Genomic DNA, 13,803 nt, shown 5'->3' on the forward strand with positions numbered 1-13,803 from the left:
ATTAAAGGGCCCTGTGGCAAATCATCTCAGTGTGAATTTTAGATATTGTTCCTACATTCTTACAAGCCAGGGGCTTTGAAAGTATTTTTTCTACACCGAGAATTATCTAGACTTCTAGCTATCTCCATCCAGCTACAGATCAAAAGCAGAAAGCTTTGTACCAACAGTACACCTTTAATGACCTCTGAAGTGCAAGTCAACTTAAATGTTCTTTGACACTAAATGTATCCACCCGCAGGTTTCCTTGGGAGTCCTGAAGCAAAAGACAGACTTGGCTAGTCCGACATCTCAAGGGGAACAGCACTGAAGACAATCTTCTTCATCTGCTTTTTGTGGAAAATTATGCTTGCTTAAGGAGAATGAAATATATTTGTGATACAGATACTATCACAGACTGTGACTGATGAATGTAAAATTGACTAGATATAGGCACCAAGAATACAACCAGAATTATGTGTTCATATGCAAGCTAAATATATTTGTTTCGGACTGATTTTTTACAGGAAAACTTCAGTCAAAATATTTAGAGAATTACTTAAGCAGAAACTGAAATAATCTGACACCACTTCATAGAGATGCTTTAACAACAGCAGTTTGGATCAAGAGCTCAACATTTGCATTGACATCTACCTTCTACTTCTCCCTTGATGTTCTGAAATAAAAAATTGGAAAAACTTGAACTTAACGGGCATATTTTCCCTGTAATGCTCTTTAATTTGGCTTCTTACAGGAAAAGCCAGGAGTCAGAATTAAGACCAGAAAGCTCTCTCCCCTGTATTCACACTGCTAGCACTCCAATACACAGCACAGGTACTTGTAACCCAAGCAGTCGTTTGACTAGGATGCAAGGAGAAGAAGGGAAGAAACTGTGAGAGAATGGTCAAAGAAGCCCATTGAGGGGAGAATGGGATTGCATTCTTATGGGATTAGAAGAAGGAAGAAGGGACAAATAAAAAGCTGCTTTATAATTACAGTGAAAGTAAAATAGACAGGATACTTTTTGGTGAAACACGGGAAGAATGGAACCACTAACGTCAGGGACCAGAGATTAAAAGATGGGCAAGAATAGAATGAATGAGAGAAATGCTATGAGGTGAATAAATAACTAGCCATGCTAACTGGCACAAAATATGTTGAAAGAGAGACTGGGATGAACAAGAATCTAGCAAGATTTTTACAACACACACACTGTATAATTTTAGAACATCTAAGAAACTTCAACAAAGCAATCCTGTTTGAAATGAAGGAAAGGGAAAGCTAAACTAACAACACATAAAATATGCTATATAAAAAAATCATGCTAGCTGATGCTAATGTTGAGACTAACACCTGAACAAAACCTTCTTGAATGGAATTTTGTCTGTCTAGGTTATTTATGATGTAGGCACCTAAGATTCACTTGGAAGTGGTGCAACCTGAATACTTTCCCACTTTGCACTGAAGTCCTGGAGACCAATTAGCCATACACATGCTCATATACTTTCCTTCCCTGGGCTCCTTCAGCAGCCAGACATGCACCTAATGCTTTATTAAGTTTGTGCTGTGACCTACATTCAGGCAAACAGGCATCTAAATTCCGTGCATCCTGATACTGAGATGCATTGACATGGTCTGTTATTCACCGAGGGGTGCATCTGCTGCAGACAGGCTGCCAGGTAGGAATAACTGCCACAGAGTGCAGGAAACAGGAACTCTTCTGCACTCAGAGGATTGAAGGAAACAGAGATGTGGCTCTGACCCCAGTTTCATTCTTTCTGGTTTTTAACCAGTAGTGTTCTAATACAAGTGGAATACAGGTCTGGAACCTGTTATGCTAAACTGAAGCATGCTTTGGTAACACCACACACTCCTATTCCCAACCAAAGTGCGTCTCAGCTTCAGATGAGACTTTGTACTCCAGAGAAGAATAGGATGTGGCATAGCTTGATAATAAAGGCACTATTTTGATACACAGGTTCAACCTCTTCAGTCTAAACAGTATTTAAACAGCAGTATATGTCCTGTTTCTGGAATAAGCTTCCTACACAAACAGTATATAAAAGCTGACTGCTGCTGTTGCATTCTGATAAGTGAGGATGCAGGTATCTAGAACATCTAGTTAGCATTCCTGGTTCAGAGAATCACAGAATAATGGGTTAGATTGGTCCTCTGTAGCCTCAGTAGAAGGTGCCTTCCCTGGAGAATCAACTCACCCTCTGGAGCAGCCTTAGTTTCAAATAGATTTAAAGGGCTTAGGTGTCTTTTATTTGGGTTAATCACCCACTGCAGGTATTGAGGTACTTAGATCTTTCCTTCAACTGTACAGGTGAAAGCTCTTCCTCAAGGCACCTCAAATTTATGTGAAGTTAGTGTAAGTTATATAAATTAAGGATATAAATTCAGTTTACTAGATTTCATTTTTTTCTATTAGATCTCATCTTCACTAAAAATTTTAGAGGACTGACTGAGGTCAGAGTTTAGAAAAAAAGTAATCATGTATAAGGAACCCCTACTCTTATTCCCCCTGATAAGGGAATCAGTTAAGAAAATCTGGAAAATATTATTGTTGCACTTCCTATACTCCTATCTCATGAACGTGTGACTGCTTCCTCAACTATGCAATTCTAATGTAGTTTTATACACAGGACATACAGGCAAAACATATCTTCAGCCATAATTTAGATTTAGAAACAGAGAATATTTGAAGTTTTAAATCCTATGTTACAGTTATGTCTTTGTTATATAAGGGTTACTTCATGAATCTCATGAAAAGAGATAAAACTTATGCCACTGGGAGAGACCATCTGCCCTACAGCTGATTTTTACCACCACAACCTACTCAAACATCTCTGGCTTTTAGAGACAGCTGGCCAGGCTTTTTTTTTTTTCTTCTGTTACTCATTATAATATTTCATGTAACCTACACAGATGTTTATTATGTTTATTATTATTTTAAAATTATATACTAATTTTCTTTCTCACATTATTCTGAAACCAAAGTGGGATCTGTTGTTTGAAAAAAAAAAAATCTCAGCTCATTTTTAAAAATACTTGCAGTAATCTTTTTATTGGACTTAAGCTTATGTAGATGCTGAAACTGCCCTGAGGTGGTGATGTCTGTGGCAGAGCTGAGGCCACTTTTGAATGTTGTTAAACACACCTCTAAAAAATCCTGAGCAATGAGGGTTGCTAAATCAAGCTACTATTGCTTTCTACTTCAGCTGCTGTCTAATATGCTTGAACAATTACAAGAAAAGACTGTCAAATGGAAAAGCGTGTAGGATATAAAGACCAGGAAATTATAGAAGTATTTATGCTGCCCTAATCTATGTTTATTTCTTAAATCTCTTTTTTAGTGGTTTCCCCTTTTATATATTTTTATACATGATCAAATATATTGATGTTCTGTATTAAAGCCAAAAGGATGGCTGAAATTTTTGAAGTTAGAAAAATCCAGAGGCAACTCAAGCTCAAAAGAATGCTTTGCCAAGTAAACAAGAGATACTGCATAGAAAACCCAATTTTAAGAACAGATTTTTCCCTACAGAGATTCATAAAGCATCACTCTGTAAGTTTAAAAATTACTGGTAAGCCAAACTGAATCTAAAAGTTCAGGAAATAAAGATGCACTTTTACAAGTACTGTAAAATTAGTAAAAGCTCAGTGGGCATTTGATAGGAAAGAAACTGAATGTCTTTCTTCCCAATGAAATAATGATGATTCTATGAAATCACCCAGTGAGGTAGAAGATGAATGGAATGTCATGGAGGGAAGTGTGGAAGAGGAGCTTTTGCCAGAAAGGATCAGTTTCAGACTAACAAGTAAAGAAGATGCAAGCAAGAATAAAGATACACATTTCCTGTTTAGAGTGATGAAACAAATAAGTATAAACAGAATGTTTGGAGATTCTCATTCTTGTAAGGAGTTCTACAGACACAGCTATACCTCAGCCCACAATGAAATGTATACTTCCTGACAACCGTAAACAGCAGCTCAGAGCTCTGATTTAGTGAATTTGTCATGCCAAAAAAGTAACCAGAATTCTGCACTGCTGCTGGACTGCTCCTAATACCCTTGTTTGAAGACCACTGGAGAATTCCTGTTCTTTCAGCAGCTTGCCTGGTAACTATATCTAACATTAATCTTTTTATACTATCTACTATCACCACAAAAAGTGGGCAGAGAAATGACTTTTTGTTTCAGAGTAGGAGCAATGATTTTGCCAATGTCATAATTTTGAGTTTTTCAGGAACTCTTGTCAAAATCCTTATGTTTAGCATAGATTGTTACTAGGCTCTGCAAAAAAAACTGTTAGACAGGTCCACAAGGACTCCACAGGCACTGATTGTTTAGACAAAACTGGGTCTAAGGACAATTCTTACCTACAATATAAAAAATAATGCATCCAAAGGGTGAGCAAGTAAGCCTTAAACATTTTCACCTCTTGTTAGATACTTTCTAGCAAAAGACGCTTCTTTTCTTTTCTCAACTACCATAATCATTTGAGTAAAGTATTTTTTTGTTTCATGAGAGGATATTAGTCTAAGTGGAACAAACAACTTTTATGTCTATGTCTTTATTTTGTATAATGGAATTAAAATATGGAACTACTACATGTCATTTCTACATTACAGTATTTCATGAAACATGCAGATTTCAGGCAGAGATTTCCTTTTTAAATTGAACAATCAACTGTCATATAAATTATAATTTATTTAGCACATATATAAAAAGAAAATAAATATTAAAAAAACTACTTATATAATATTTACCTCTATGAACTACTTAACAACTCGTAATTGTACCTCTCTGATTTCATTATCATGAGCAGAATACAACTTTCTTAATCATGTTAAAGGATGTTTTAAATTTTTCATACAAAGCCAGTTTATGTCAATAGCACATAATAAATTAGCTTTAAATCATACAATCAAGGCATTATTTTATAATCTCTTTTTTCTTTAGAAGTTCTTAATTTTTGAATTTATATTCAGGCAGTTGTAAGGAATACTCTTGAGAATACAGCGTTGTGAAAAAAAGTGTACTTTATCAAATATGAGTCATATCTGATGTCTTAATTACAGTCTTATTTAGAATTACTTTATAAAAAAATGATCTCTTTTCCATTTCATAATGAAATTCAGTCATCTCTTTCTGATCACTTAGGTCATCCTTTACATTTTGGTCAATTAATCAAGGAAAAACATTTATAAAGCTGCCACACAAAAGATTAACATCTCCATAAAGATATTTTGTAAGAAAATCAGATAATATTCTGGTTAAAAAAAAAAAAAAAGAAAACATGCAGCAAAGCAAGATAAGCAAGATAAGCATTATAAAATATTAGTAAAACCTATTTTTGCATAAATCTATAGTACCTTAGAAGCTTCCTAATGAAAAAAAGGCAAACAACTTGTACCTAAACAGAATATCAAAGCTAAATAAATTCAGTAAGACAATGGGAGAATTCATTTTTTATTCAAGTAAAATTTTGGCTATATTGATGTACTTAAAAATGCAAGAACCAAGTTCCATAAACAAGAAATTTGTTTATTTTAACAAGGTACAAATTTTTTGCCCATCTTCTACTCAAGGCGCTACTATTATGTGGAAAATGCAAAAAAAATATGTGTTAAGTAATGATAATGAATGATTTAAAGAGACATTCATCTTTACATAATAAACTCAAGGACAAAATTATTTATTGCCTTAAAAATGCACAAATTTTGTATGTGGGATGCATAGTCATCATCACTATTGAAACCTGTTTCAGTTTAATATTGGGCAACTAGAAAAAACTAGATGTCTCTTTAAATTTAAATTTAATGTTTTAACCCCCATGCAGAATTTTACAAGCTGCTCACAAGATGACATGAAAGTTGTTAATATGGTTTAAAGCAACACACTCAAAATATGGGAAAACGGACTGTAATGTAACGTTTTCCTACTATGCATTTTCCATAACAAACAAAAGAAAAACCCACAACTTTAGTTTCTGTCAGGCAGACGAAGTCTTTACCTGAACCCTAGGAACAAAAGGCGTTGTTCTTCTACTAAGGCTTTGGCTCTGGTAAGCAAAATTAAAGAAAAAGCAATAAAACAAAACCAAAAACGACAACACGCTGGAAACTAAAAGACCAAAAGTAAAAACAAAGACACATAACTATTACTTTAAACACAGCTTTACACCAACAACATATTTATCTAACAAAAAGTATTTTAATGCAATGCATAAATTAAATCTGCAAATCTGTTACCAAATCATATCAAAACTCTTTGGTGGAAATTCTTGCCGTAGGCAAGTCAGCAGGAATTTTGCCACTGATTCCCCACAAGCAAGGATTTCTCTTTGCAAGTCTATAGACAACATTTACAATAGATTTAGAAATAACATGTAACAGAAACAACAGGTAGGCAAAGTGTGATTTAAAAGTGGGGTAGGAAACGTAAGGTTGATCATCTCTTTCAGGGAGATTGTACATGCATATTCAGAGAGAAACAAGTACAATTCACATACTGACAGCTTTGGTTACTTAGGAAAGTGAGTAAAAGAAAAGGTTTTCTCTTTTTTGCAATTTTAAGAGTCATGTCTTTGATAAGTCCTCCTAAATACTTAGAAAACAATTAAAAGAAAGTTTGTGCTCTCTGATATTAACTTTACATGTGGGAAGGTACAATCTATGTTTTTCAACTCTCTAGCAATCACAACAGAAATGACCTATGGTATACACACAAAATCCTTGCATGAAATGGGATCTAGAAAATTTAACAAACTGCATATATAGATGCATTTATAACATATTTTTGTGCTGTAACACTTCAGACCACATACAACCTTGTGGCCTCCAGCGGGTTCATCAAGACTACATCGAGAACAGGCAACACAAGTTCCTGGACTACCTGCAAATTCCAAGCAACCACTCCCCACCTTCAGCTTAGGGCAACAGCTAATGGAGTGGCACAGAATTGGTACAGAGTATGGGACATGGACAGGAAAAGGAGCATCTGTTGATACCTCAGAGGGCTGGTGAGTGGGAGAACAGGCGCATGGAGTAGGTCACAATAATCACAGCCATCTGACAGGTTGGAATCTCCTTTACCTATGCTCAGTTTTCCTGATATTATTGTTCTAATTCAAAATGATAGAAAGCAGCTACTACTCAATATTCACTTCCATTAGAAATGTACTCAAAGCATGGAAATAGGCACTGTGCTGATGCTTCTGCCACCCTCCTTGCTTATTTGGCATGCACAGATGATCAAGAAATCTGTTCTATAAAATGTGTGAAATAATCTGTTCTTATATCAAAGAAAGAGGATACATAAGAAAATTTGGCAGTCTGGATCACGGGTTTTGTCTGATGTGCTCCCTGCGTTCTGCAAGGTGCAGCAGCAGCACTCTCCTGCCACTCTGCACAGGCAGGACTGCAGAGCCCAGTGTTAAGGGTGTCAGAATGTGACCTAGTCACAATAAAAGTAGACCTTCAGCTTGCTTCAGCTCCATTTTACAAGGGAAAAAATAAATTATCACAGGATATTGCAAGAATCTCAAGAATCTCTCCCACCATGCACCAAGGGTTCTCACCTGTCATATTCTGCCTTGGAAATGGAGGAAAATCAACACATTGTGTGCACTACCTAGAACTTTCCAGGTTTTGGTGTTAGAGCAATAGCAATTTAATTTTATAGAGGTACAAAGGGAAGGAAGAAAAGGAAAAAGAACACATGAAAGGGGAGGGGTAGCATGTGTTGTACTTGATCTCATCCCCTCAATGTGCTGACATATAGGGCCTTCATAATATACCATAAAGGCTTTCAATTATGTTGCATATATTACAACTATAATTACTATAACTTTATTTTTATTGCTTTATAAACTGAATATGTATGGAAAATCTATTGAAGTGGTTCTATGGTTCAAGTGTACAGGGATATAGATTAATTTTATAAATGACACCCCTTTTCTGCTAGAACTTCCACCAGTACAAAAATTTAATACTGTGATTTTATACTGGTATCCATTTACATGGTCTTATAGTTATGTTGTTATTCCCCAAACCTAACTATTGGAAAAGAATTTCAAGTTATACTTTTCATACAGTATCAAAAATGTAGATAAAATTCTGTAGTTAAGCTAAGAGCACCAACATACAAAGAATACTTTTGACTTTTTCAAAATTACATTAAAGGAAAAACAACTCAGTGAAAAAAAAACAGAAACAGGAATGAGACAAAGCAAATAATAGAAAAACTATAATTGCAATAACAAACAGATACTCCCCTGAAAAACAACATAAATAAAAAGTGCTATAAATAAAACACAGATAATATGGATAAATTATATTAGCAAGTTATAACACACAATAGTTTACTGTAGTTGCACATAATTTGTTCAATTAAATATGTACTTGGGCAGAATAATTATTAATGTAAAGAGGATTTCCTGCCTATGTGCAATGGTTTACTTTGTGGTCAATCCTATTAGTCAGCTCTAGACTGACACTGTGACCTCCACAAAGAAAACATTTACACAGACCAGTGCCAATACAGAGGAAAACATGGAAGACTGAACAGACAGAGAAAGACATCCCTGAATGCTACAGTGGCATTGCTGCAGCTAAACCAGCCAAAACCATACTGAACATAAAGAAATAGATTCCAAATTCCAACTACATATAAAAATGCTTTAAGGATCTAGAGTACTATTTGAATAAGCCTATACTCAAGTATTCATTTAAATACTTCAGACTTTCATCCAAACTGTTGTTATCTCCATTTCTGCCTACAACTCTTATATTTCACTGGCTATGCCAGTAACCACAGCTGCACTAACAGCAACCCCTCAGGATACATGCTACTGTTCAAAGGTACAGAAAATACAGAAAACACTCCCAAAATCTTGCCTTTCATCTGTTCCCTGAGATCCATCACACCTGCTTGAATTCAGCCACCATCACCCAGAATATCACTGACCCACCACTTCCACAAAAAACAGCATCCTCATTTACTAATTTACAGCTCATTTGTTGCCAGGGTTCTGTAGTTATTCTCCTGTCTAGGCACTCCCCACAAAGAGCACATTCACAATTACATTCAGAATTTAGTATTTCCTTTCATTTCTACCTTACTCAGCTATTTTGAATGAATATATGATCCATCAACTGTTCTGTTAGAAAAGAGACAGTTAAGACATGGAAAACCAAAATACTGAAGCACATCCATTTTGAAGCATTCAAAATAAAATATATTTTGTAACTTTAAAATTCAGTTTTACCTTACTACTTCACTTTTGTTAAAGGTCCAAAATTAGAAAATCTCATAGTTTATTCTAATTTTTCAAAACATCTCTAACGTTACAAACAGGATTTTTTCACTATCTCTTCTAAAGTTTCAAAACTTCCAAAAATTGTAGAATGATAAACCCAAATATTAAAAAGTGAAGGAAAAATTATTCATCATACTACTTTCAAGAACATAAACACCCAAATCTGATGTCACAACATTTTTAATTTTTCAAAACTATCTTAAAGGATCAGACCAAAAAGAAACTACATTGATTGTTTTGAAAACACTCTTCCTGTAGAATACTTCAATTCTCCTAAAGTCCTCTATTTCTAAAAATGCATATTAGCCTATACATTGCAATTTACCCACTTAGACCTCATGTTGCCACCAATGCAGAGCATCTTCAGACACTATGACAGCCATCTTTGCTAGCAAAGCAAAAATTTAGTACTTCCCTCATAAAGTCTTGACCCAACAGCAGCAGGAGCTGGTTTGTGCCCTTAACATGATTAACATGAAATACAGCTATTTCCATTGTTTCATTAGCTGGGCAGACAAGGCCAGCTTCCAAACTTTCAAACTGCCTACTAATTTTAGATATCTAAATTGCAACTTTAGAGAGTTACAGAGGATTTCTGACTTCAGTTTCATCCAGCTGGAGCTTTGTGTTCTCAGATAGATATCAGCTGCTCTCTGAGGGAAAGAGATAATATGAAGTAGGGCGTATTGAATATAATTGCAAACAGTAGATAAGGAAGTACCAAAAAAAAGCAAAGATTTTCTAATGTCTCGTAATATTATTGGATTTCCTTAGATGGAAAAAACATTTTAGAATAGGCATTTATATATTGAAACATTCAAAAAATAAATAAAATTAGGAATTATGCCTTTTTGAGGTAAACACTGCATTTTGTATAACATTCTGAGAAATAAAAGCTTTGGATTTCTGTTATTCTCAATATAATAGAATATACCTCAAAATTTCCCAATACTGTGATTATATACCTTAAACCTCAGTATCCTATGAAGCCACTAAATCAAAATACTTACTGACTTTACTAAAAAATCTTAATCTTAAACTCATGATTTTGATCTGAAACTGAGAAAGTGAGAAAGTCAGTTCTATGTAGTTTCTATTTGAACAATTATTCCATCGTGTGTGTGCACTGGTCAACTGAGCAGCTAACTCTGGCTCTTGAATTTCCTGCTGGGAGCTAGACACTGCAACTTTTTGACAGCCTAATCTTTTACGAAGTTTAGAAAAAAGGAATTTCTTCCTTGTCTCCCCTTTCAACAATTTTTACTGTCTTGTAGAAATAAGGTTTATAGAAACTTTGGTCTGTGTATTTTGACAGTTCGTGTTCCCTTGTCATTGTACTTTTTCAAAGCACTTTGATTTCTGCAGTCAAGATTTTTCATTTTCCATTTATCCAAATGATTGAATCTTTCAAAGTAGTTAAGTACAACAACTACAGAAAATTATGTATTGTAAATGGTTTTTCTGATGAGCAAACAAATAATATCTCATGCACTGCAAGATGGAGCCAACATGGCCACTGAAGAGACAAAAATATTCTGTCTCCTCTATTCATACCATAAACCATTTCTGTGAGACCTAGAAACAGTCTGCTTGGATTTTATGCATATTTTTATGGTACACTCAACATATAAAACTTGGAATTAACTTGAATGTGACATTTCCAAACTTCTTTAACATCAGTTTTGCACTGCTTCCCTTCCATTTGCCTTTCCTTTTCAATATGTCGGGCCTCACCTGAACACTTTTGAAAAATCACACTTTGGAATTTTAAATAACATGGAAAGATGCACAAAACCCAAATTTTTCAGTTTATTACAAAAAAAGTACCCTTTAAAAGAAAATATTCACATAATGAACTTTCTTCTCAGTGAGAGTGAAGAACAAAACTGAGTAACATCAGTACACAGAATACAACATGAGTAAAATATCGAGGGATATCTGGGGAAGTTATATATGAAAGTTAGTGCATAAGAAATAAGGAGTTGTAACATCCAGGCACACAGATAATAAAATCTACCAACTCTACACACAAGTATGACAGTTGAAAAAATGTTTACTCTCAACTGCACAAACATAACTAGAGGCCAAGATAAGACCCTTCTGAAAATTTGACTCTACCAGTCTAGCTTACCAGATACATATACATGTATATATCAAATTTCCAAAAGCTAATAAAAGGAATATGATTATGAAATTCTGTTCCTGCCTACACTGAGATGTATAGCATTAAACAAAAAATGTAGCTAGTTTAACAAGAAATTTCTGTAGCTAACACTACTATAAGAGTTGCATATGCTGCAAAAAGTACAACATTAAAATCAATGAAATGTTTACATACTGAAAGTTGTCCAGACAAGAACTGTGGAACATCCCTTAACATGCCAGGACTCATAGGAGAAGTCACTGAAATAGAAGGTCGGTCCATTTTTTGAGATTCAAACGAACTAGAACCTGTAATTATAAACAAAAATATTTTATACATAGTAGAAGTTATGCATATATTTCAACATTCTTTAAACAGAAATGGTAGAAATATAACCAAACATGCAGTAAAACTGTGATAAATATCAGTTTTTAAAATCTATTTAAAATTACCAAATGATGATACTCAATCTCTTGGTGATCAGATGCAATCAGGAGCTTTTATTTATAGAATGGAATATAGATTATTCAGATATTTCTGACTGTAATTATGTCAGTAAGTTGAAGGTCCAAAAATAAACACTTCACTGTGGTCAAATGAATTCAGTCTTCTGACTTATTATCTCGTACAATCAACTAATTTTTAATTAGATTTTTACAAAAATATCAAGATGTACGCAATGGGTTTGTACATTTTGTTTCAAATCTACAAGGTCTGAAAATGGTCAGAGGACAAGTTTTGACATACAAAACATAGAGGAAAAGTGAAGTATTTTTATAAATACAAAAGACAATCCACATCTCACAAAACATAAAATTAATTTTAAGAATTGGGCAATGAGTAAAATGTCATTGAAGGAGTTTTTCATATTATTATAATCAAGCTTATGCCATTTCATTTATTCATGGCTTCTATTATAATAGTGTTCTAAAACAATGATAAAAAATAACTCCAGGCTGAAATCCATCTTATCAGATCCAAGCCAAAGAACAAGTTATTCTTCCCTACATGAAATATGGGTTTAGTCAATTTAAGTACCAGTGAGTGGCTCTAATAAAGGGTATTCTGAGTTCAAAGTAGCTATCACTCAGGCTGTAAACCAAAAACATTTATTTCCCATTAGTTATAAGATACTATTGAAATGCAAAGCAAGAGAACAGGAATTAAAAATTGCTATTAATGTTTTTATATATTAGTTAGAATTATATTTTCTTCAATCAAAACTCATCTAAGCTTATAACCAATGTTGAACCTAAATCACAAGATTCTGTTTTGATAGCTTATTATTAAACAAAGGTAGATAGATAATACAGTAAGATGACATATTGAGACAAATATAGACAAAAAGACAAGACCTGTACTGACTGCAGAGGACATTTCTCAGTCTATTTGTGCTTACATAAAAGAGAGAGAAGATTTTCCTACCCCACAATTGAAACTTACTGGACTCCAGCTGTGCATGTGTGCTGTCGGGTATTCTGGGAATGTCCCTGAAATCAGGAAAATTAAGACAGGCTGATCCTTCATCTAACAAGCATATTTAAATTTCAGTTACACTATAACACTTCCCAATCCACCATGGAATGCCTCAGGAATTGTGCATGATCTGCTGGCTGTCTTCAGCTGCTGGGATGATTATCTGTTATCCAGTATAAATAATTTCAGTGTCAACTTAAATCCTACAGAAAAGATTTGGTGGAAGTAGGAAACAGGCTGCACAGTCACAAATAAAATAATTCAGTAAATAAAAGAACAATCTCAGAGTTAATGGTAGACTAAAACTGTGAGTAGTAGCTTGACAATGACATAACACATTAATTACATTTACTGGACCCTCACCAAAAGATACTCGGCTGCCAATCATGGCTATCCCAGCACATTCTTTGCTGAACTTGAACCCCAAATTCAATCTATCTTACCTTTTCCATAACCAAATAAAATGTATAAGTTCATTTGGCAAAATTGCATTCTTTCATATACATGACACGTTGCAGCACCTGTATTAAATTGTGTGCAGAGCCACATCATTTTAAATCACTCAATCACATCCCCCCAAGCAAAAGATAATATTATTCCTCTGGGGGGGCAAACATTACTGAATGCTAATAAAAACTATCAATATGCTAATAAACAGTTTCAGAGCTATTTGAGCAAAACTGAGCAAGATGAAGAGCTTCAGTTCAGAGTCACAGCAAAACCAATATTTACAATCCTGTTGTGTGTTTCAGTGCAGTTGGTTTCTCCAAGGCCACAGCCAGTCCTGAGGGGTGGCCATGGTGAGGAGAGGCTGTGGCTGCACCATGCTGGGCCCAGCTGGCTCCCTGGGTGCCACTGTGATAACATGTTTAATAAAGGA

The 13,803-nt window shown here is 34.6% G+C and overlaps 1 protein-coding gene across 50 annotated transcripts in view; it reads right to left on the reverse strand.

The window, feature by feature from the left end:
* The window catches only part of RIMS2 (regulating synaptic membrane exocytosis 2), a 445,801-nt gene that overhangs the window by 192,502 nt on the left and 239,496 nt on the right, over positions 1-13,803 (reverse strand). For 33 of the 50 annotated variants that reach the window (XM_077187269.1, XM_077187187.1, XM_077187267.1 and 30 more), the window contains 3 exons: positions 12,891-12,937; positions 11,643-11,755; positions 5,999-6,046 (listed from right to left, as the gene is read on the reverse strand). In XM_077187269.1, coding sequence (XP_077043384.1) covers positions 5,999-6,046; positions 11,643-11,755; positions 12,891-12,937 — 208 coding nt within the window. The remainder of the gene's footprint in view (positions 1-5,998; positions 6,047-11,642; positions 11,756-12,890; positions 12,938-13,803) is intronic. The other 17 variants (XM_054627864.2, XM_077187200.1, XM_077187274.1 and 14 more) reach the window with 1 other exon arrangement.

The sequence above is a fragment of the Agelaius phoeniceus genome, chromosome 1 (assembly GCF_051311805.1).
Source record: "Agelaius phoeniceus isolate bAgePho1 chromosome 1, bAgePho1.hap1, whole genome shotgun sequence".
Lineage (NCBI taxonomy): Eukaryota > Metazoa > Chordata > Aves > Passeriformes > Icteridae > Agelaius > Agelaius phoeniceus.